General features: G+C 39.3%; 1 protein-coding gene across 4 annotated transcripts in view; it reads left to right on the plus strand.

The window, feature by feature from the left end:
* Window positions 1-3,142: 3,142 nt before the first annotated feature.
* Window positions 3,143-26,053, plus strand: part of SORBS1 (sorbin and SH3 domain containing 1) — a 177,341-nt gene continuing 154,430 nt past the window's right edge. For 2 of the 4 annotated variants that reach the window (XM_089656209.1, XM_089656210.1), the window contains exons 1-3: window positions 11,307-11,359; window positions 12,867-12,935; window positions 25,853-25,951. In XM_089656209.1, coding sequence (XP_089512335.1) covers window positions 11,350-11,359; window positions 12,867-12,935; window positions 25,853-25,951 — 178 coding nt within the window. In that variant the 5' untranslated portion in view covers window positions 11,307-11,349. Of the gene's footprint in view, window positions 3,467-11,306; window positions 11,360-12,866; window positions 12,936-25,852; window positions 25,952-26,053 lie in introns of those variants that run through there. The other 2 variants (XM_089656208.1, XM_089656211.1) reach the window with 2 other exon arrangements.

Consider the following 26,053-nt stretch of genomic DNA (forward strand, 5'->3'; position numbering starts at 1 on the left):
CTTCTCTACCTGGCGTCAGCAGCTTCAGTGTGGGCACCCGGCTATGACAGCTTGTGGCTTCACAGTCGGGTGTCCACTGCGAATGCGAGAAGCTGTGCACTTTGTGAATGGCCCCGTAATCTTCTGGGACCTGTCACGTGTCCCAGAAGACTACGGGGAGGCAGGACAACTTCCGCTTCCAATCGCCTAGGCGATCCTAGCAGAATTGGGAGCAGGTACCTGTCAAATTCGGGTACCCGCTCCCCAAAGGTGCCAATCCTTAATAGAGAGCGGGGGACAAAGTCTTAAAGCGGAACTTCCTCTTTTGGGTGGAGCTCCTCTTTAATTGAACAAGCTGATGTTTGAAGCTGATTGGCTGCCATGCACCAGCTGTACCAGAGTTAGCACTCTCTAGTTTTAGTAAAACAGCCCTATAGCATTAGTGAATAGTAGCAAACAAAGTAAAAGAGAACATTCAATACTCAGATTAGCTTTCTCTGTCTTAATAAAAATGCTCATTCAGCAACAGGTCCACCACTTCTGCTCTCCTTTGCAACAGTTTTAGATCACGCTACTCTTCAGTCAGAAAACAGGGTATAGTTCCTGCACACCAAGAAATGGGGCTGACACTTTTTCTCAGAATATCTCCTAAATAACAAAAAAAGGCCATCCCAACAGCTGTTTCACCTGCAAAACCACTTTTTGTCTATGTAGTTTGGTACCTGTTCTCAAGAGTCCGTGAAGAGTGGATCCTGTGTTCACCATAAAAAACAACTACCACTGCAGTAAAACATTTCTACACTTAGCAACTTTACTGATTTATAGTTGGACGTTTCAGTAATGCTCTTAACATGTTATGAGATGCCTCCTTAAGCAGCTTCTGGTTAGCGATAGTAATGAGTCTCTTTGCTTGTCAATCACTGCTTTTGCTTTCATATTCTAAATTGTACCAATTAAGAAGGAACAGTAATAAGTCCTCTCTACTCATACTGTTGATATTTTGTTTTATTCCTTTGCTTCTTAGCTATCTATACAGAGACTGGAGATTAAAAATAACTTCTGGAAAGGGATCTGAATGACTCTTGACAAGGGTTTTATTCACTTTTTTCCTAAAACATTACACACTCCATTGTTGTGAGCCCACAAATCCGAACTATTTCAATAACATCTTGTTCACAAATCCCACTTGATCTTTTTTTAATGGGACACTAATCTCATTACACGTGTTGCTAAAGTTATTTATACTTTCAGGATGGCATATGGCCCTGTGACATCTAAATGTGCTCATTTTTATCACTTGGAGACAGCCTGGTCTGTCATAAGCTTGTTTACAAACCAAGGACACGCCGTTCAGGAGGCGGGAGAGGATCTCAGACATTCCTCACCTAGATCTGTTTCCAAATAGCCCCAGTGATAAAGCACATTTAGGAAACACATCAAGACAAAGTTATGTCCATAATAAATAACCAGACGTCTTGTGTAAAAGCAGCTATACCTGGGCACATTGGACTACCCAAGACTTTTCTCAAGGAGTGGAAATGGTGGTTTGACATGCAGGTGCTGGCTAACCTTTTGGGGGAATCCATTAGAGATTGCCTGGGAAAATCCAAGTTTTTATATTTTTAGAGGATGTCTGGAGCAACTATAGAGCAGTTATGGTCCAGGTATTAGATCTGCATACAATTATTTTATGCACGTGGGCACATTTATTTAGTTGTGGGGGCTCAGATATGAAGAAAGAAAAGGTCACCATGGAAGATACTGTATAAAATGTCCCTATTTGGATGTGGGTACTGTGGCAGGTGCCTGTCATCTTCTCAGTCCGTTGACAATGACGGAAATGTACAAGAGATGCATACGTGCATCAATATTTCCCATTAATAACCACACCTTGAATCCTGTCTGCAAGGCTCACTTTTGGCAGAATAGATGTAATATGTCCCTATTTAAATATTACAATCGGTGCAACTGATCCAGATGTTGCTTCTGAAATCTGTCAGAGTGGGAATTAATGTGTGACAATGGGTTTGCACAGATGTTAGTAATATTTGTTATTGCTGACTGTTCGATAATCTCTATGATCAATGAGTGATTATTCCTTTTTTTTCTTTAGAAAGGAAAGCAGCTTTTATGGGGCATTTTTGGACATTTAAAGTCTCCTGTGTCAGTTGAAAGAGTTGGTGTAGCACTAGTAATTCAGTGAGTCCATCTATGAGTGACTTTAGGCTAGCAAATGTCCCATTGGCTGCTCTTGTTTGACTAAAATATACTGGGGAGTTTCTTTTGCTTTGCATAGTAAAGAACATCATTTGTATGGCACATGTGTGAAATGGGGTAATATTAGTTGATAATCAACAGGAATCAACCCTATTCCTGCTTTCATTTTTGTAATGCAGGATACACAGGGAAAGAAAACAATTATTTTTATGGGCAGCGTTTACACATTCTTTACATTGGTCATTATTTTGAATAGATAATGCATCTCTGTAATTGAGGTACCACTGTTTATCAGCAAAGGCCACATCACACAAGCAAAGTAATGCCAATTTGAAGCTGATTGCCATTTTTATCAATACAGCCACAAATCATTTGTGTGCCATAATTCTTAAACTGCATTGGAAAATATGAGTAGCTGCTGATAATGATGATTCTGTTGCTAGCATTCTCCTTTAGAAAAAGACAGTTGTTCTAAATCTGAGCTACAAATTGTGGAAATCCCTGTGACAGAGACCTTTATTGACTGCAATTAATTCTTTCTTAGCAACAAAAACACTAATGAGGGTGATCCTGTGTCTGCTACAAAAATGCTTCTGTTTTATAGCTAGAAGGTTGAGCAAACAGATATGTTGTAATTCGAATGATTGGTGGTTGCAAATGTTTCTTGGATTCAAAATACATTACAAATATGGATAGTCAGACGGCAGTTTAAATTGTAAACTGCATGGGTTCATTCTTACACTTTTGGAACGTGTACTACTGTTGGTGTCAATATCCGGATCACTTGCCAGCTATTTTGGAATCTGTCCATTGAAACCCGAGCTTTGTATGTTGATCTCCTACTTGGTAATGAAAATATTCCTTTGACGTTGTCGATGTGTCTTTTCTTCTGTTTACTTTTTTCTGCTAATCTGTATCCATCTTGCGGGCACTTCTCATATTCTAGATACTGGGCCATCAGCTACATTAGAACAAAGCATCCTACACATGTTGCTTTTATGTCTGGTCGATGTCAAAGTCACAACAATGTCAGGCTGCTAAAAGCCGTGGTTGATTATGAAGGAGCCAGTGACGGGATGACATCACCAAGAAATGAATCTAATTTAGGCAGGGATAAGTATGACTGGGGAGGGGGCATTTAAATGTACAGTAGAGACGATCTTCTCTGAATCACAGGTCATTTGTGAGCCACTGGTCTACACTCTCATTTCATGCTGACAGGAAATATGCGAGAACAGCAAATCACATATGAAAAAAGCAACCATGAAAGGTAAGATACAAGAGAATATATGGGATTTATAATGCAACCTATTGTTGCATTATAAATCCCATTTATTATATGTAATTGTGTTTGTGGCTGCTCCTACAGACATTAATGCAATTAATTATTTCTTAGGCCATTTACTGCCAAATATTTTTGTCATTTCTCATCCTGGTCTATTGTTAATTAAATAGATCCTCAAAAATTCAGGAAAATAACTGATTTTGATTTTCACAAAAGATGATTGCATTTTGTTGTTTGTTTTTTTGTGTGTGCGTGTTTTCTTATAACCTCTGCACAGTGGCTTTTTTAAAGTCTAATGCATTTGCTGAGAGAATTCAACAATTTTTCAGTTTTTGTTGGATTATCATAAATTCTTTTCTTCTGTTTCTATAATGTCTATGGATTTGTAACATTTTACAGATGTCATTACCCCTGAAGCTCTATGTTAGTCAAATCAGCATCATAATGAAGCCTTACAAGGCCTTCAATCAATGTAATGATATATGTTTGTTTTAACATGTGTAAGGTGAACTAGAAGTAACAATCCTAGGGATATTCTATCCCAGGATTGAGGGATTAGGGGCTGGAACAATTTAGAGCAAAAAATAGCTGTTGGGTACTTCGGGGCTTAGGAGGACATTGAGCAGGAGAAACCAGTGAGAGAAGAAAGGAAAAAAAGAAGGTGAGAAGGATTCAAAGGAAGGGGGTAACCAATGGATTGTCCATAAGCCCTTTTCTTAATTGTTAAGGTTGCAGATGATTGTAGAAACTACTGATAAAGAAAATATAAGACCTTTTTATATAACAGTGAAGAATTAAAAGAGAAGTAGGGTCAAAGATCTTTTGGCCCTACTTCCCCTATGGATCACAGCAGTGCACTTCATTCAGCACTTTTGTGACCTGTTTTCAGCATGCTAAAGTTTACTGTCAGCTGACATCACGGAGCCAGTCCAGACTCTGGAGAGATCCCAACTTTAAAGTTTGGATTCACCCAGATGCCTGACTGACAGCTGGCTCAGCCTCTCAGAGAGCCGCTGAGAGCTTGAGCCACTTCCACTCTCTTCACAGCCTTGCGCTCCAGTGAGCGCTGTAGGGGAAGGGCAGCGAGCCAGTGATTGACAGTCACTGCTTTCTGCTCAGTGAAGACTGAGAACTGAGCGATCAGCAGCCTTTGATTATTCAGTTCTGGGTCTTAGAGGTGGCGGGGACAGATGCTGAATCCAAACAGAGAAGTATGATTGAGTGTTTTTTTACATTCCCATAGTTCTCTTTTAAAACTTGTGTTCTTGGATTTAGAAAAATGCCACACTCTGACACTCGCTGTTTATTACCAAATTATCTTAGCAAGTAAGCCTACTCTGAACTAACTGATGGTTTGTTGTCTTCAGCCTTGGTGTTGGGGCTATTGGGACTCGTTTTGCCCAATATGCATTGTTTGTCTTAGCATGATCCACTCCATCACACACCAACTACCAACAAGTTCATCCTTCTTTGTGTTGTAATATAAATGTAACATTTTCAGATAGTAGTACCATCTCATCTTTTCAGAATAGTAATGTAATTTCTTATGTACTATCATGTAGGAAGGCATGCATTGTGTCGCAAGATTTTTGTGGCCCTGGGCTGGATTTGTGGAAAGGCCATGTATATAATGGACTAGGATAGCAAAGTGTCAGGCAAAGTCAATATTATTTTACATCTCATTTAGAACTTTTTCCATGTGTGAAATGCTTTAATTTAAAGGGTTAGTTCGCCCAGAAGTGAGATTTCATTTATATGAGCGGCTTACACCCATGCAGCGCTTTACAGGGTTGCTGGGAATGTACATCCTGAAGCATGTTATTTGTAATATCCTCTCTCTCCCTCTACACTTAGCTGATCACCAGTCATATTTACACTTACCGGCCTCTTTATTAGGTACACCTGCTCAATTGTTTGGTGTCACAAATTGCTAATCAGCCAATCTCATGTTAACAACTCAGTGCATTTAGAGAATGGTCTGAAAAAGAGAAAAAATCCAGTGAGTGGCAGTTGTGTGGACAAAAATGCCTTGTTGATGTCAGAGGAGAATGAGCAGACTGGTTTGAGATGGTAGAAAGGCAACAGCAACTCAAATAACCACTTGTTGCAACCAAGGTATGCAGAATACCATACCATCTCTGAATGCACAACATGTTGAACCTTGACTCAGGTGAGCTACAGCAGCAGAAGACCACACCGGGTGTCACTCATGTCAGCTAAGAACTGGAAACGGATGCTACAGTTCACATAGGCTCACCAAAATTTGACAATAGAATCTTGGAAAGATGTTGCCTGGTCTGATGAGTCTCAGGTTCATCTGCGGCATTCAGATGGTTGGGTCAGAATTTGCTGTAAATAACATGAAAGCATGGATCCATCCTGCCTTGTAGCAACGGTTCAGGCCAGATTGGTGGTGTAATGGTGTGGGGGATATTTTCTTAACACACTTTGGGCCCCTTACTACCAATTGAGCATCGTTTAAACTCTACGGCCTACCTGAGTATTGTTGCTGACCATGTCCATCCCTTTATGACTACAGTGTACCCATCTTCTGATGGCTACTTTCAGCAAGATAATTCACCATGTCACAAAGCTCAAATCATTTCAAACTGGTTTCTTGAATATGACAATAAGTTCACTGTACTCCAATGGCCTCCACATTCAACAGATGTCAATCCAATAGATGTGGTGGAACGGAAGATTCGCGTAATGGATGTGCAGCCAACAAATCTGCAGTAACTTTGTGATGTTACCATGTCAATATGAACCAAAATCTCTGAGGAATATTTCCAACACCTTGTTGAATTTATGCCACGAAGAATTAAGGCAGTTCTGAAGGCAAAAGGGGGTCCAATCCAGTACTAGCAAGGTGTACCTAATAAAGTGGCTGGTGAGTGTATATTTTAAAGGTTTGTTTGAATCTGATAGGTGGCTATGAGGGACGACTTACAGCTGAAATGTTTTGTTTGGGCTTTCTGATTGCATATGCAAGTCTGTAGTGGGTTGGTTTGGGAATAGCTTCCTCTGACAAGCAGGATTCTTGGATCACCTGATTACTGACAGAAGGGAGTAGGGTGGACAGGCACCACTAGCAATGCTTGGTTGAAGCTGGTGATACTGAGCAGGTTAGCTATGCTTCCCATATGCATCTCAGGGTTTAATTTTCCTTCTTTTTTTTTTTTTTTTTTGATGAAGTATAGCTATAAAGCCTCATGCATACAGATGGTGAGAGACTGAAAATATGCCCAGCATAACATTTTTCCCATTCTCCCAGGCCTGGGGAGCCACAGGTGCCCAATTATAGCCTGCCATACAAGTGAATAGCTGTACATGGCCGTACTCTTGTAAACATTAGTGCTTCTGTACATCCACATTGATCTGCACATGTATGTGCAATGCATTTCCTGAATGTGAGTCTACTGCGTTTTGGCATATTTTCTCAATCTGTAGAATGTTTATATATTATATATTTATATGATCATGTTCTATTCTGTAATATAAAATTATATTAGTTGCCACCTCTAGATACCCATACACATGACCTTTCAGTTCTTTGTTGACAAAGGAGCGATCTATCCAGCTTAATATATACACTATTGTCTGGGGCTTACTGCATTGCTACAGACTGTGAACCAAAGCACAGATCCTACCATTGCATTGCAGTGGAGAGAACATTGCTGATTAATCTAACTTTTCACATGACTTTGTTTTACAATGATATAAATGTACTTTTCGCCTGCTAATGCATTTTCCAGTGCATAGGAAAGTATACAGTACTTTAATGTATTTAAAGTATACAACAGAAAAAGGAATATTCAGCATGGTGTTCCAGAACTGTGCTGCCCCTAACATTTAGCAAAGATTATACATTCATCGACCATTGTTTGTGAACAGTCAATCTGAGTTGTTTGACTGTGGTTTCATGTTTTTAAAGTGTTACTAAACCCATGACCCTGCATATCTGGTTTTCAACAGTACACACAACATGGAAATGCAATTATTTTAGTAAATATAAACTGCTAAATACCTTTTCTCATCAGCAGTATTTATCAAACTTATATATTATCAGTCTTGTGAATTTTATCAGTGTCCAGCTAAGCACTGATTAAAGCTTGTAGGATGAGAGTTCATTTTCTTCTGACTGTTCTATGAGGCTGCATAAGCCTTGACACTCTGATTGGCACTGTGCTGATCACATGCACCTTGCCAAAGAAAATAAAGACTCTTTAACGATAAACACCAAACTGAGCATGTGCAGATTGACTCCTAGGGCTCTGCACTATCAGCAGATGGATGGGGAACTGTAGAAGAAGGGGAGGATCAGAGAAGACAGGATCAAACTGTCTCTTTACACATCGTGGAGGATTAACCCCTTTGGTTCCACAGTGAGTATAACAAATATGCTTTACTGTTGTGGGTTTAGTAACACTTTAAATATCATAGAACTCATCTGTGGCCTTTGAAATCCTTATAATAAATATATAGGAAAATGTAAGTCTATATACTGTATGAAACATGCAAACTTTGATGTTGCATATTTAAAGCAAAACTCCAGGCAGTCCGCTAAATGCATAGTAAAAACACACATGTGAAACTTATTGACTCCGAAGGATGTATACAATAGTTCTGTCTGACCACTTTTTTTTTGTACCAGACAGCACAGTCAGGGGGGTGATACCACTTTCTCTGTTAGATTTAGGGAAACAGAGGTGTCTATTCCCTGCCTGCAGAATGGTTATTGGACAATGAAGGAGTAGCATCACACTGATAGGTCTAACTGCTCCCTACTTATGTCAGCACATGTAAATACAGTAAAACATGATTGGCTTCTAGTACTGCTCCTTCTTCAACCAGTGTGAGCATTGCTATGGAGGACATGGGAGGAGAAGAGACAAGGTTTAGTACTTCTGCTAGCTGTAAGTAAGAATGCATTTATTTCTGCTTAAAGAAACATACTACTGCACTAAATTCCATTTTGAAATCTGCCTGCAGCCCATCTTTATCATGTTGTGGATAAAGACAAGAGATCACTTTTAAATATACTGTAAATGGTCCGTGCCAAAATATACAAGATCTATCCAGTTTAATGTATGACTTGTGTTTTGTTTCCACATGTGATTGTAGATGTAACTGCTGACAGCAGCTTGCTTTATTAATGTCCATAAAGAGATAATAGTTCCTTGCAGTCGCCTTAAATAAAACTCTAGCTACTATATAAACGTTTGCTCATCATATGGAAAGGTTCATTATGATTTAAACCTAGAGTCCATTTAGAAGAGTATTGATTCTATTTGAGTCATTCCTTTTCATTAAAACTTCTGCCTTTACAGCAATAATCCCATGTTCATAGTGCATTAGAAAAAAGATAGAGCTGTTTAGTGCTTATAGGAGAGGTTTTATTGTATGTATTATTTCCTTGTATTGCGCTGCTTTCCAGGGGAGGCACAGATTAGATGTTATTGAGTATTTAGGAACATTTTTTTTTCCAGACTTTTGGCACACTTAGATGGGGCTGAAATCTGCTTTTAGTCAGTGTACCTGCTGATCAGTAATGTGTAAAAATTGAGAGGACTAATAGCGATATTTATTATACTCGGAATCTTATAGAAACCAAAAGAATATAAAAGAATTCCCCATAGCAACCAAACAAATGTTATGGCCTGGGCTCAGAATCGGAGAGGTTGGAGGCTCTGGGTCTCTAAAAACCTTGTTGTACTATGTCCTCCATGTGTCATTGTGTCCCCCTACTGTGCAGGGACTATTCATGTGTGACTAATATAATCATTTTACAATCTCCTAAATTCACCACGGGTAGGTTAATTTAATTGGAAACTGAGGGCTTTTCTTGTGTCTTCTGACCGATGTGAGCTGTAGTAGAAGGAGAGTGTTGTACCATGTTAGCCATTAGTCAGTCCAAAAGTATGGAGTTTCATGATACCTTTTGCTGGGTAATGTCCGTTTTTAAAGATGTAAGTCTTCAAATATGTTTGTTTTCTTCTTTAGGCATCATGTAAGTGGTGTATATACATAACAGGCTCGGACTGCAATTACGCTACATCTGGCATTTTCTAAAGGGGCCAGGTATTATTTAAAGAGACATTTGTTGAGAGAGGGGAACTGCTGCAGGTATGAAGTATAGGCAAACTGATTGAACATATCAGCAGCCTTTCAAATTCTCCAACCTGTCTAACTAGAAAATCTCAGATACTTATTGGTAGCGTCTTCGCTTACCGCCAAGCTTCCCCCCATATTCCTATTGACCTGTCACTATGATGGGCAAACCTAACCAGCCAACAGGAACATGCGGGAAGTAGGAAGGGTTAGGCAATCATCTACACATAAAAGGAAATGCCTGTCAAAATAGACTGAAATTTGGCTGCAACAGAATGGTTTAGGAGGCTCCTGCAGGTATGTAAAGACATCGCAATACCGTCATAATTTTTTTTTTTTATTATTATTTTTGTCCTGTCTTTTTAAGGGCAGCTCCTATTGACTGCCCATCATTACTGACTTCTGTTTTTAACAAACAGAAAATTCATGTAACCTGTGTACATTGCATTTACCTTGTAATTGTGCACTTTATACTAGTACCAATACTTGAAGACAGAAATATTTCTTCATACAAATTGGCAATGTAATGCTGCTTATTACACACTACGGTTTCATTTTGGCTCCAAAAGACAATTCTCTTCAATTTCATTATTTATTTATTATTGGCATTTATATAGCTATTGATTTTACGCAGTGTATTACATATATTGTACATTCACATCAGTCCCAAACCCTCAAGGAGCATACAATCGAAAGTCCCTAACTCTCATTCATACATACACATACTAGGGCCAATTTAAACAGAAGTCGATTAGGCTACCACTATGTTTTTGGAGTGTGGGAGGAAACCGGAATACCCAGAGGAAATCCACTCAGGCACTGGGAGAAAATGCAAACTCCACTATAAAAGATTGGTTGCAAAAGACAGGCGCACATTCTTCCCAGGCTTCTATGTGACTTGACGGCTAGAGTTAAAAACCAAATGAAGTGTGAGAAGCCTTTCTCATATCACCCGGATGATGGTTGTATACATCAGGCTGTCATCACATTATAAGATAAATAAATATTTGTATTAGACATAAATACACAAGTATATTAGGAATACTTAGGAATTTTCTTGATGGTAACTAGGATTGTGTATAATATCCTTGGACAATCATTTATTATACTACTTATTTTGATTTTTAAAGTATATAGTTGTAACTGATGTCCTTTATTCAATTTAATTTATATTCTTTCCCATAGCCATGGGTAGTGGATCATTTTCAGGTTCTCACTAGGTGCTCATGAGGCGTTTTCTGTTCTATAAATAGAAAGCCTTACTTTTTTTTAGTTCAGGTCTGCTGTAAAATCTGCCCACCTATTTATTGCACTTTATTCCCAGTATTTGGTGCAAGTGTTTTAGTTTCTGCTTTAAGAACTTGATAGCTTTAGATGATCAGAAAATATCAGGCCTTGTGTTTGGCCCCTGAGTACTTTCATGAATTGACCACAGAGGTAAACATGAATCTGTTTATCACTGCTCTCTGCATTAATTGGCAGAGAATCCATTTTTCTGACTTCATCTCCCTTGGTGTTGAATAAGCAAGGATGGGATTTTAGGACTTGGGGAGACAGTGACACCATAAATGGACATTTAAGCTGAATAAGGTCCAGGAAGTTGTGCAGGCAGATTTTTCACATACCTTCTAACTTATGAAAGAATATGAAGCTGGCGAAGGCTAAGCAAAGTCCAGCATGAGATAAACATTTGTCTTTTTCCTTTTCCAAACAGAAACAAGCAAACATTGAAGGAGAAAACGTGCACAGCCGTCAGCATGAATTCTGGTGAGTACATAAGTCACACTGTACATTAAGTGTATGTTTGTTGTTCTGGAAATCAGACACTGATCCAGGAACAGCCTCCATGGTAATGTTAATTAGTGTAATGTGTATGGTTTGAATTATAAGTTATGGAATCACTTGTATAAATACCTGATATCTATAACTATATGATAACTAGACCTATGAAAAAGTAATTAATTGGTGCTCAATAACAACAGGGATAATAAAGATCAAAGAAAGAATGTGAGCAAAATTTTAATTTTTTTTTTCATGTAGTGTCCATTCATTAGATGTTCTGCACCACATTACACAGATCTAAAACAAATTCTATGCCCTAAAACCCAAGATAGCAAATCTTAGAACCATTACTATGGCAGGTTAGGATTAAATACAGTTTTATTCAAAGTTCTCATACAGAAACATGTTTTGGAGGTCCAAGGATGTAAAGGTGTATTATCAAAACCTTTATCTTTTAGCACAAGTATAAATAAAAGGAAAACTTTTTTTTAAATTTGAATAGATTGGTGAGGGGTTAGAACCACTGTCAGGTTTTCTTAATGCGGTCTGTGTCCTTGTTATGGAGATTGACACCCTCTTGTTTGTCCTGATAACCTATGTTACTGCTGTAGTAGGGCAGTGTAGTGTCTTTGGTTCTTCTGATAATGTGATTTATGGGTATTTTATATTGGTAAAGTGTAAGATGTTGAAATTTTAACTTAGAGTCGATCATTGATACAGGTTGATTATTGATAAGACCAGTGAAGTTTTACTAAAGTAACTCTTGCAACAGACCAATGTCAACAGGGACAAAGAATCAGTGGAACTGGAGTTGCTGTGGGCCATGTTCCATGAAAAGTATCTTTTTGCTGACATATTTGGCATAACTGCATGAAGGTCTGCTTGAGCCATGTAAACATTTTGCACACTTCTAGCATGCCTGCTCCAACAGCACAACTAGGAGGTTATGTTATTATGTTATAGGAGAGTTAGGTGTTAGAAGGACACCTAACAGTGAGAGCTGTGAAAATGTGGAATAGACTCTCTCAAGAGTTGGTTCGGGCCAACTCTGTGGATTGCTTTAAAAAAGGCCTGGGTTCTTTCTTGGATACACACAGAATATAACTGGATACTAACATTTATAGGTAAAGTTGATCCAGGGAATATTCGATTGCCTCACGGGGGATCAGGAAGGAATTTTTTTCCCAGCAGGAACAAATTGGATCATGCTTTGCTGGATTTTTTGCCTTCGTCTGGATCAACTGTGGGTATAGGATTATAATTTTTTTTTTTTAATGGTTGAACTGGATGGACTTTTTTCAGCCAGACTAACTATGTAACCTGCTTTTCTGTAATAATAGATAGTTGGAGATTGAAAGTGACTAGAGCCTAGTTTATTTTGCTGTACATGTCCTATAAATTTTATATCTGCATGTTCATGAGAAATCAAACAGGCTTTATCCTTGTATGGTAGAATAATATGCTTATGGAAACCTTTTTATTTGTACTCCAGACAATGAAGTAAACCTAGCAAACAATGTGGTAAATGGAGTAACACCTGGCTGCAACATTCAGGAAAAAGGTATGTCCCATGAGTGCAATGTGTTTAGTAATATTATAATAATGTAGAACATAAAGCTAAATAGATTGCATTGATCTGTTTAAAGTATGACAGTTATGTTTTATATATTGTAAGATTATAGCTGTTTTGTTACTGTCACATACAGCTTAATGGCTGGTGTGCAGCTATGGGCATGACTGAGAACTCCTAGCATCCACTTAGAGCATTGTAGCAGATTTTTTTTTTTTTTTTTTTATTCGTAATGCACACCTAGGGTATATGTTCAGGACCACTATCAGTATATGGCAGAAGATCCACAGGCAACCAAAGTGAAGATGCCTCCCATTTACAGTAAAACATTGTGCTGCATGTACACTAGCTTGGATGACACAGGGCTGAAAAAAAATGACCACTGCAATCCCCTGGTCCTAAGGTTGCCACCTTTTGTCAGTGAAAAGCTGAACACGATGAGTGTAGCTTGCGTCATGGTTAAACCAGGCTGATTTAGTGTGCATTGTAAGAAGCATCCAGGTTTTCATCAGAATAACCAAAAGATATTTTCCTATTTGGAAACTAAGCTACAGTAGGGCTCAACTCATCAAAGATGGAGATTTTATACTGTAACTGATTTGTCCTTTACAGTAAAATTATTTTTCTGGTGAAAAGCATTGTGAATTTATTAAAAAAAAAAAAGGAAAGATGCGCTTTTCTACAAACGCCGTGTATATTTGTTCAGTGTGGAACTTCAATCACAAACTAACAAAACAGATTAAAACGACAAAAGTTTGCATACAACTGATAAAAAAATAAACAAGTTATTAAGAGGAATTAAAAAAAAAATCACAGTTGCAGACTTCATTTAAATGGAAACCACTCTCATTGATTCTGATGTGCAGAGTGGAACCTGACTGTCAAATTGACAGCTTAGCCCCACAAATTTTGCCGTGAGAGCAGGACTTCCAATTCAATCTGTCCACAGCCCCCAGCACTCCATCCTCATTGCAGCACCTGAGATACGTGCTTCTCCTAGCACTATGTCAGCTCCAACCTGTATGGTAGATACTTTATGGGAGAAATGTATACTCATCAAATTCTACCTGTTCTGCTATTTTTTTTTTATTTCTGTTCATTTTTATCTGTAGTTATTAAATATAATAGAGAGAAACACTACATTACTTTAGTCTGATCTTGTTGCGTAGCCAACAAAGTTCATACATATGAATTTCAGGCAATTATATGTTCATTATACTGTGTGCAGTTTCAGTACTTAGCATTGCGATGTGCAGTAGCAAAAATCTAAATTATGCAACAGCAGGTTAATGTGTGGAGAAAGCTGGAATATATTTAAAATCCTGCCTCATGTAACCTCCTTTCTAATAAAGGGCTTATACCATAATTGGTAGAAAAATCCAAACAGAAATAAACAAATGGATCCATGTAACTGTCTTCCCCTATCCCTGGGCTCCTTTATTTGCTCGTTCTGCCACCAGCAGGTACACAAATTTAAACATTAATGGGGATGGAGGATTCTGCGGATATCTGCAGGCTGTTCTAAATAAATGAGTGGCAAGTAAACCAGCAACCACTGTGCATGTGTAAAGTGCAGAGGAATACTCTGCTCTTAGTTTACAAGTTCTGTTGTGTTCATTTCTTTCACAGTGCAGATTAGCAGAGTATAGGACATAACAGTATATAACAGAAAGAAATCAAAATTTTGGGGGTCACTTAGAAGATAGTGTTTATCACTATTCTCTCTCTGTCACATTCTGCAGGAACACTGTAGTCTGTGACCTGCCCATTCATAAAGTATCAGGCCTGTGATATTCTAGAGTTCTCTTTGCATGACACAGCAGAACGAATTCTGTGATTGAAGGTGAGTCAGTCATGGGACTATGAGAGGTTATATTAGTACACCATATTCCTTTTTTTTTCTTTTTAAGTGGGTTATAACACTTTTTTTTTTTAAAAGGTCCCCCCCTCAAGTCTGACAAGATTTCTGTGCACACCCTACTAATTGATAGTATTATACTGGCCATCACTGTCAGATACAATGGCAACTACAAATTGCTCTTTTTATGGTTTATTGCACAACTCAAATATATCCTCTGCAGTATACTACTGCAAATGTAGTTTTGTTCAAGCACTAAATTACTCTTCAAATATTTACCCCAATGAGAAGGAAAGGGTAAATGTTGTATGAGTAAATCACTTTGTAATCCATTGATCTAAGTTTAAGCAGAACTAAAAAAAATAAAACATTTGGCAGTTCAGACAGTTGACATTCGAAGTGAATGGTTGGATTACACATGCATTTGCTGATTATCTCTGGCTACTTTCACACCTCTGCATTTTCCATGTACTGCAGTAAAAATGTGGTATTTTTTATATGCTTTACTATGCATCCCTATGGTAGGTGTATTTTGCCTAAAACTGCAGCAAATGGCATTCAACACGGCACACTAAAACAAGGCGGTATGGATGTAGACTACTACTACAGAGCAGACACTGAATTTTTTAAATATATTTTTTGATGTGGGAGAATGCCAATGAGTAGTGGCAGAAATCCAAAGCATAGTCTCATAATACAAGTGATGAAAGCAGAGAACTTTTCATACAGACCATAGCTAGGTTTTCTGCGTCCTTGGTTTACATGCATTTTTGTGGCTTATATGTTTATAAAAAATATATCAAATGCAGATTCAAGTGTATAGGGATAGCCTGTAGTATAACAGGATACTTTAGAAATAGAGAAAAGTTTTAGAGTATAAATCTATATGTATCTAAAATTTATTATAAGGGCTTGTTCACACTTGACTAATTTCTAATGCTTGCCAAACTCCCCTATAGCGTTTGGCAGGCATTGGACAGGCATTCGGGAAGCATTTTTAACGCTCTTCAAACGCTCTATGAGCGTTTTTGAGGCGTTTGATAGGCTTTTAGCAAGCATTAAAACCACACAACAAACGCCTATAATGACGTTTAACGGTTTTAACGCTCCATAAACGCCTCGCAACCGCCTTGCAAACGCCCCGCAAATGCCTGCCAGGATTTTGAGAAGCATCACCATAGACTTGAATGGGAAGCTTCAACTCTTCCTGACTGGATATGAGGCGCCAATTTTGCTGCAACGCTAACACTTCAGTGTGAACAGCACTGTGTGCTGCGATGTGTAGAATTTTCATTAAAAGCTTTAAAAACGCTTCCCAAATACATGTCTAATGCCTGCTAACAAATCTAGTGTGAACATAGCCTAACTCTCAAAAATACAACCATTTACTTGGGGATAAGAAATACTGTACTTTGTTATTATGCCTATAAAGCCACGTTCACACTTGAGCGTTTTTTAGCTCGAAGCTTGATGCTCAGAAACGCTCAACATGTTAAATCCCATTCATTTCAATGACCCCTGTTCACATTTGAGCATTTTGTCACCTGTAGCAAGGCCTGTCACTCAAAAAAGTATATGTGCTACTTTTCAGGCTGATTGGAGCATTTTTGTCCCCCACAGACTTGAAAGGAAATACCTTGAAAAACGTGACATGAATGTTTTTTTCCAAGCATTTTGTTGTGCGATTTTCTGCTCAAACAGAAGCTCTCCACCCTTTTTTCAGCAGAACTCCACACCTTTTTTTGAAATAAAGCCTAATATTTGCAAATAAAAAAAAAAACCCTCAAAAACGCCTGCAAAAAACACTTGAAAAAAACGGCTGAAAATGCTCAGCCAAGTGTGAATGTATCCCAATGCACATCTGAATATACTGACTATTGGCAACTTATAACAGACACTCCTTCTGAAAACGATACACTACAATCTCATTGCTCTCTCTATTGATCTTTTAAGCAACTATGTAATACAAAGGCCTGACTTCATACAAAATATTGATTGTTTAGGTGTGTAGATAGATTGTACACAGGTTATACAATCAGACTGTATAGTGGATGGCCATTTTAAATTGGAAGCACGAAGGGAAGGGTTAGAACATTTGTCAGACTTCTACTGCTGTCCCAACATTGGAGATTTTTTAACTTGTTTTCTCTGTGACAACAGAACAAAACATGACAACACTGGTACAGGAAGGGCAGACAGCAAAAAAAGACCGCATAGGAGTAACTTTCCCAACACTGCTAAATAAGTGTTTGCTGTTGCAGTCATTGTGCTCTTAGATTGTAAGCTCTCAGGATCAGGCCCTCCTAACCCTCTTGTATTGAACTGTATTGTTGCTGTATTGTCTCCCGTTATATTGTAAAGTGCTGAGCAAACTGTTGGCGTGATATAAATCCTTATTAATAATAATAATAATAATTTTTCCTAATGGGGAGATTACCCATTATCTCCTAGCACTGGGACAGAAAGGGAGGACAAATCTCTCCCAAGAGAGACACAGACAACAATTAAAATATGACAAAGGTTGTAGTCCTTCTCCAGTCTATCAAAAAATGTTTGTGTTGCCTTTTAAAAGATTTCCCCTGCTTCTTGTGTTCGTGACCACTGGCATTGGAAGTGAGGGGAAAAAAATCCCAATGGAAACATAAAGAGCAACAAAAACATCATAAAGGTTCTAACCTTCTCCGTATATCCAAAATGAAAAAAACAAAGTTTTAGCTGGAGTTTGATTTGAATTTCTTTATAATTGGTTGTATGCTGGGAAATAAATCAGCATTATATAGAAGAGGGGTGCACACAACATTTTTCATGGTATTCATATACTGATCTAACATTCACAGTAAGCTAGTTAAATGTGCTAAATAGGGATCCCAGTTTAATAAAAAAAAAATCTATAGCTATTCGTGGCAGTAATGTGTAGAGTTCTAAATATAACCTATGAACAATAACAATTTTGTCTTCTTAACTGGTAGCGCTGCTATTATGCAGATGAGCTGATCTGTTCTTCAGCCAGACAATGAAAACTATTTTGTGTCTGTGACCACCCCTGCCACTGAGAAGGATGATCGGCTTCCACAGCATGCATCTAATTTCTCACATATTTCTTTTTATAAATTATTTTGGGATCAAATGGTCAATTCACAAAGCTGTTTGTGTTAGTTTTTTTTATTGATTGATCATTTTACCATCAAACCATATGATTCAGATAGAAAAATATTCCATGTATTGGGAATTAATAATGTTCACATGAAATAGTTATCTAAAGTAGTATTAAACCCTCAGCATTTTTTGCTGAACACAATAAAATCAACAATACCCAGTAAACTATTTGTTAAAAATCTTACCCCAGCACTTGCAGTTTACTACCTTCAATTCTGTTGGATACTGCTGTCACAGTTCTGCTTTCCTGAACTTTTGATCTTCACAGGAAAAGGGAACAGTGGACAGTGCAGTCTGGAGTCAGTCTCTTAGCTTGTGGGAAGGAGGAGGAGAGAGGAGCAGGAAAGTTCCCTGTCATCCTAGGCTATTATTTCAACACAGTGTAGGGAGACACCACTCTAGTCTCTGCATGCAAGGGTGGTTCCTCAGGATGCTGCAAAAAGGAGCTACACTGAAGCAGAAAACCCAGGGCAGTGGTCATGGCGCCAGTTTAAAATGGAATATAGGAAAGGATTTAAAGAAGCTGCATGCTCAGTAAGTGTGATCCCCCTTTCTGACCAGGCTATTTTTTGTGTTACGGCGCTGCATTACTTTAACTGACAATTGCGCGGTCATGCAATGCTGCACTCAAATGAAATATACGTCCTTTTTTTCCCCATGAATTGAGCTTTCCTTCGAAGGTATTTGATCACCTGTGTGTTTTTTATTTTTTGCTCTGTAAAAAAAAAGTCTGCCAATTTATAGAAAATAACAATATTTTGGACTTTTTGCTATTAAACATATCCAGTAAAAAAATGTAGAAAATCTAAATTTCATTATAACATTAGGCCAAAATGTATTCTGCGACATGTCTTTGCTAAAAAAAATTCCAATACATGTAAACTAATTGGCTTACATGAAAGTTACAGCATTTACAAATGGCAGTATAGATACTGGGATTTTTTTTTTTGTTCTACTAGTAATGGCGGCAATCAGCGACTTTTAGCGGGACTGCGACGGACATTCTGACACTGGGGGGAACTGACTTGGTTTCACTGACATCCCCAGTGACACCAATGCAGTGATCAGTGCTAAAAAAAAAAAAAAAGCACTGACACTGTAATAATGGCACTGGGCAGGAAAGGGTTAATATGAGGGGCGATCAAAGGGTTAACTATGTGTAGGGAGCGTTTTACTAGGGGGTGGAGGGGGGTATGCTTCACTGTGCACAGCCATCCAGAGCAGTGTGCCCGAGCCAACAGGAAGCAAGACTGTAAACAATTCTCCCCATTGGAGATGCTAGGTAATTACCGTCTGGGACCCGATGATTGACAGTCATGGCCGTGAACGCCCCCCCACCCAGAAATGCAAAATCACGTATATATACATGATTTTGTGTACCCCTGCTGCCCTGTAGCAGTATATCTGCTATAGGGCGTCGGGGAAGCGGTTAATCAAAGTCTTAACTCAATAACAAAACACATACACAATATTATGCAAAAGATTAAGGTAGGTGTGAACAAAGCTGTAAATTAAGAATGCTTTCAGAAGAAGAAATAATAGTTAATAGTTTATTTTTATCAATAAATTGGAAAGTAAATGAACAGAAAAGAAATCCAAATCAAATCAGTATTTGGTGTGACCACCCTTTACCTTCAAAACAGGATCATTTCTTCTAGGTACACTTGCACACAGTTTTTGAAGGAACTTGGCAGGTCTGTTGTTCCAAATATCTTGAAGTACTATCCACAGATCTTCTGTGGATGTAGGCTGCCTCAAATCCTTCTGTCTCTTCATGTAATCCCAGACAGACTTGATGATGTTGAGATAAGGGCTCTGTGGGGGCCAAACCATCGCTTCCAGGACTCCTTGTTCTTCTTTATGCTGAAGATAGTTCTTAATGACATTTGATACATTTTTGGAGTTGTCTTGATGCAGAATAAATTTGGGGCCAATCATGGGCCTCCCTGATGGTATGACATGATGGATAAGTATCTGCCAGCATTTTAAAATTTTCCCCAAATCTTCACTAAACTGCCATTTTTTTCTATTGTTAAAAATGGTAAATAACACACAATATTTACAACACATAAAGCATTGTGTTTTAGGCCTCTTGCACACACATGCCTGAGCCCATGCAATGTCAATTCCAGCATATTTTCCCCGATCGGGCTGTACTAGTATGAAGCGGTATTCACATCACTGGTATAGCATATAGGAGTGCTCAAAAAATTTAACATTTTGTATTTTTTAATACACACAAACACTTGTGTTCATGCAGGTACCATGGTATAACCTAGTACAGCCATGCACAGCCCTTTGTTTCTTAAGAGCTGTAACACAGCATCTGGACTTCCTGGGTGGTGGAAGTATGCCGAATTTACATTGCACAGGATCAGGCGCCATGTGTGAGAAACATAGTAAATCGCACTTTTATTGAAATTTGTTACCATTGTAGCTGCAAATAGAGCCTATTGGAGTTCAGATTTAATCAAGTATAAGGGAAATTTATTTCAAAAGAATACCGTGCTCTGAAATCAGTTTGCTACATAACCATGTTGAAATTTATCCATTTAATTATCAGACTTTAACTTTAAAAATCCTATTTCCATACTTGCTAAAGGGGGCTTCCACATTCCGATAAGCCCCTCACCTGCAGACCCCCACAACTACCGGCCAGGGTTGTGGGAAAGAGGCCCTGGGGACAAGGTACTTTGGGGGGAGCCCCCTCCACCCCAAAGCACCCCCCCATGTGGAGGGCATGTGGCCTGATATGGTTCAGGAGGGGGGGTGGCGATCGCTTGTCCCCCCCCCCTTTTCCTGGCCTGCCAGGTTACATGTTCGGATAAGGGTCTGGTATGGATTTTGGGGGGGACCCCCACGCAATTTGTTACAAAATTTTGCCGTAGGGGTTCCTCTCAAAATCCATACCAGACCCAAAGGGCTTAGAATGGATAAAGGGGGGGACCCCACGTCATTTTTTTAAATTATTTTTTTTAATTGCCTGCAATTCTTTCTTATACATTCAGCTGTCAGTGGGGAACCCCGCTGACAGCTGAAACATTATCGCATGGTTTTCACTATTAAAATACTGCATGACTTGATAAAATAACGCATGCAGTATTTTAGTAGCATTTTTGGTGAGTCCAAGAGTTTTTTTTAAACAATGCTATGCGGTATCCTACCGCATACTCGGATGCGGTAAGATAGCGCTTAGTGAATTTTGCCCAGTGAGCCTCTCACCAGGCCCCCTACTGACTCCGGGCCCTTAGGCAATGCCTGAATGGTCAGTCCACCCCTGCTTCCATAGTGCAATGAAGATCAGTTTGTGAAAGGCAAGATAACCTGCTGAGTAGGTGAGGATGAGTAATGAAATCATAAACTGCTATGTCATGTATTTGGAAAGAAACCACTTACATGAATATAATTTTCCTCTAACACATCAGTCCGCTAATGTAAATATAAACTGTCCTGGTATTTATTCCTAGGAGACACGCAAATGTGCAATAATAAAATGCATTGTTTTCCTGAGTCCTATTGTGCTAAGCAATAAAGGCATTACTTATAAAGTAAACAAATGTGGCCTCCGGGAAAAAAATGAATTTTAGCTTGTTTACTTAAACATAATTTTGTTTCATTCTATTTCTGGAGCATCGTATTTTATAAGACTGGAAGGTTACGTGCGTGTGAGCAGACGTAAACATTTCAGGTTCATCTAACAGGACTGATTGGCTGAGTCAGGCCAAGCATTTCAGTGCAAACATACAGTATAGCTGTCATTAAACCCCAGTGACAGATTGGTGGCTTTGGACAAAACCATCAGATATTCAGAGTCCGATCAGATATACACAGATATTCAGAGTCCGATCATCCAAAATACATACCTAATCTTTGGTGTTTCTACATCATCTTGGAATAGTGGGTGCTTGTGTGAAAATTTCCAGTCCACTAGACCTTTCTGCAGTGCCAGCATCTCGAGATTCCTTATTTGAAGATTCCACCATTACAGATACATCAGACGTTGACAGGTTACATCAAAGAACTTAGAGTAGCAGTACTGATGCCAGTAAAATCAGGATTATGGCTACACATGTTAAAATATGCATTAGTGCTGTTCCCATAAGAAAGCCATGCATCTGCTCTCCCTGCAAACTGTAGCTGCGTCTTGTCCTGAGGTTCATATGTCCTAAGATGGAGGACAGCGCAGTCGAAACTAATTTTTTCATTTTGAGAGGAGTGAGAAAATTCTAGAGATCGCTTTATACAATCAGATTGTTTCACATCTGTGCCCATCGTGCAGCGGTCTCTCTTTCTGTCTCTTTTGATATGTTTTTCTGTGATTTCTTTAAAGAAAAATTGGAGAGAACACGTAAAAATCAAGTATTCTGCCTGCTTGCAGTGTGTTTCTTTTCTGTAAACATTTTTCCTGTTTACATGCAATGTACCTTTTTGAAGTTGCTAGAAAATTTCACTACTCCAGGAAGAGTCCATTTTCTTTGCACAACCCTTTCTCTCCTTACACTTTATAGCCCTCCCCTCTTCTAGGAGTGTTTCATTATTTTCTGTGCTGGCCCAGTTCCGCTGCCCCTCCCCTCACTTCCTTACATAACCACTTATGTAGCTGCCAAAGGGAGGCACAAAGAGGAATACTATAGAGATGTACTTGAGTCTGCTGGGATTGCTGACATCACATCCAAGATGGTTGCGCCCAACAGCAGTCTCATGGATTTTTGATGTCTACACAAAGGAGGCTTTTGCAGGTACATAACATGTTAAGTGTACATATAATCTTATGGGAAGATTGTTGTTGAAATGACTGCTCTTGGGACAGGGGGCTCTTTATTATTTACTTTAGTTGTTAATATTTTACTCATCAGAACAGCTGTCTCGGCATGAGTTCTCACGTTATGGCCATTAGGCTAATTTGTTGGGGTTTTTTTTTTTTTAGGGTTGGGCAAAAAGCAATTCACTAATCTGTAATAATTGGTAAATGAAGCATAACGTGTTTCAGTATTTTGTAGATTTGAGTTGTTACGCCCTTATATGACTACTGAGAAAATCTGAATCACTGAGTTACTTAATCATTCCACCACATTTTCAGTATTCTGTTCTTATAAATTATCAAAAGAATGTTTGGAGTTAGAGACATTGCCACATAGGAAGTATGGTGGCTGCCACTATGGACTCCTAAAACTTCTGAGCACAATAGGTCTAGAATAAGCATGCTGGAAATGAGTATCAGAAAAGTGCCAGAATTCCCTACCCTTTAATTTGTTGCAGGGCAGGAATTCAAAGAGCACTATAGCCAAACATCAGCAGGCCAGCTAGGAACTAGCATTATTATCATATCCGAGGCCCCCCATCACGATGAAGGTCCCAGCATCACGTCAGACCCCCACTTCATGTCAGGGAACCCCTTTTACATCAGAGTACTCCCATGACAGAGTCCTCCTACCACAGCAGAACCTCCACATGACCAAATCCTCCCATCGTATCAGAGTCCCGTCCCCCCCATCACACAATCCTCAGTCACAGAACCCCCAATCACACAGTCCTCTGTTCACATCAGAGCCCTACCTTTTGGCTGTGGTAGGGAAGCAGAGGAAGAAGATGGGGGAGGAAGTTTGCAGGAGCAGGGCTTCCATCCTTTTATGAATGCTGGAGTGGCCCTGCATGCCACCTTCACTGTATCATCATACGTTGCCATGGTGCATGCAGGCTGGTTGCTAACACCATAGCAACAAATTATGCTGGGCGTCCTGCCCTACAGCAACATTTCTTGTTATGACATTGGCAGCTGGCGTGCCCATACCATGGCAACTCAAGACACTGATCCAGGACAACCTTGGTCCTGTGTTCTAGGCATCCTGGGGAAACCCAAACTGCACCCCAGTTGAGCACCACTACATTAGGGTAACTCATGTCCTACAGTTTAAATTGCCTAAATACATAGCAAGTGCCTTAAAACAAAATATGTTAAGTATGTTTAAGTTTTGAATTTGTTTTCCTTAAAAATCTGCTTCATTCTATGTAGAAAAGCCTGTCCCTGCAGAGTAGAAGCTTTGTTCTCTGTGTGAAAGCAGTGATCTCTTCGCAGAGGTATGATGTCCCCCTTCTGAATCAGAACCAGAGCTCTTCAATTAGCAGGGAACGTAAGCTTTGCTGACAGTAGAGCTATAGGCCTGACTCTGTCAGGAAAATGTGGAAACTCTGCATTGAGACCACTGCTTCCCCACAAAGAGCAAAGGTCTCTTTCTTCAGCTGCTGGCAACTGGAGTCCTAGAAAGTTAAACAACATTGAAGATTATGAGCCAATGTTGGACAAACATTACAATAATACTAGATTTTCAGTATACCTGTCAAGCGCATATATTTGGAAATGAAGGAACAAAGCATATGAATAAACTCTTTATGCTCAGTCTGTAGTACAGCTGAAGGGCTTCTCTTAAAGTCCTATATTGATGCGAAGTAGCCAAGCCAGCTTTTAGACACACATAAGTAATAATTCACAAGAGCCTATGCTGTGGCAGAAATACATTCCTGTTCCTTTTCAGCAGTTTAACACAAGAAAACTCACAGATTTCCAATTAAAAGAAACATATTCTAAGAGTAATAAGTGGGCTGCCCTTGCTGACATCCTGATGCTAGTTTCTTGGCTATGTTTGATCTGAATTCTGTCAAAGCCACCAACGCAGAACAAGTGTGCCACCACTGAAGTCAGAGCAAGGATGAAACTCTTGATTTCCTTGCTTGATTGTTTTAAGACAGTGATTTACACCATTGAAGCATTTGGATTAGCATAATATCTTACAAACTAGTATTTTCAAATTGAGATCAGTGAGATATGAGCTTTCTCTAAAGTGGTTGTTAAGGTTGAAGGTTCTTTTTTTTCATATGCATGAAGGTAAAAAAACCTTCAGTGTGCAGCTCCCCCCTTAGCCCTCCCCCCTTAGCCCCCGATCCAGCGATGTTCAGTGGTGATGAGGAGGGAGCGAGGGGCAGGGCTGAGCCACGCTCCATGTGTTTCATAGACACACAAGGGCGGCTCGGGAACGAGCACACATGAGTATCCCCATAGCAAGCAGCACTCAGCAAGGGGGAGGGGCCAGGAGTGCCGGCAGGGGGACCCGAGAAGAGGGGGATCGGGGCTGCTCTGTGCAAAACCATTGCATGGAGAAGGTAAGTATAACATGTTTGGGTTTTTTTGTTTTGTTTTTTTGAAGGTTAAACCTTTACAATCATTTTAAGTCTTCTATAATGATAGTTTTTTAGATTTATTTTAAAGCCCAATTCTGAGATGGGGAAAAAAGCCTTGGGGCTCTTTTGCACAAGCGGTAATTTTGCTTTTCAGAGGGTGGTAAAGCAGTTAATTGTTGAACATCAATTTTACATTGTAGGACCGCACTGCAACTGCAAACCAGGTCTTTGGCTCCCAGTGCGACCCCATTGATCTCAGTGGACACGTTTGATAGGCAATGCTGCTGTGATACTTTTCAGCCTGAGTTAAATTGGTAAAAATCTGTACAGAACTCTCAGGCTGTAATGTTAGAATTCCAGTGGGTAGCCAGGGACAGTAAAACCTTGCCTCAGCCACCTGTTTTTGCCACTCCCTGCCTGCCAGTATTGTCTAATGGTTTTTAGACAATAGCAAGGAGTGACAGAGTTTATAGCTGATTATTCTCCTAATGGGTATATGCAACAATTACTGTGCCATTTAGTGTTGAAGTATATAAAGATTGTTCAGTGTGGAATAAAGGGATGTCTTAAACTCAATTACAGGTTTGCTAAGGTGCAGTCCTGGGATACACTGAAATAAAGAGCTCTTACAGAACTTTAGTTAGCCCCTTGTCTCAATGCTGCTTTACATAAACTCTGTGTTTTTCCATATGCATTGTTTCCACTCTTGTGTCCACAGCAGCAGATGGGTCTCCAGTGAGTTCTCGCTCACTCTCAGCCATTCAGATCATTCCAGTGAAGGCAGTACAAAGTTTTCCAGATCTTGTGCCAGTTCCAGGTACATTTGTGCAGCACGAGTCAGCCATGCCCATTCCGCATTGTTTATCTGTTTGCGCTGCCTTTCTAGTCATGTGACCGAAATTGGACTGCTTGTAATACA

The sequence above is a fragment of the Staurois parvus genome, unplaced genomic scaffold, assembly GCF_062004578.1.
Source record: "Staurois parvus isolate SC_StPar_1 unplaced genomic scaffold, SC_StPar_1.0 ptg000894l, whole genome shotgun sequence".
NCBI classification, from domain to species: domain Eukaryota; kingdom Metazoa; phylum Chordata; class Amphibia; order Anura; family Ranidae; genus Staurois; species Staurois parvus.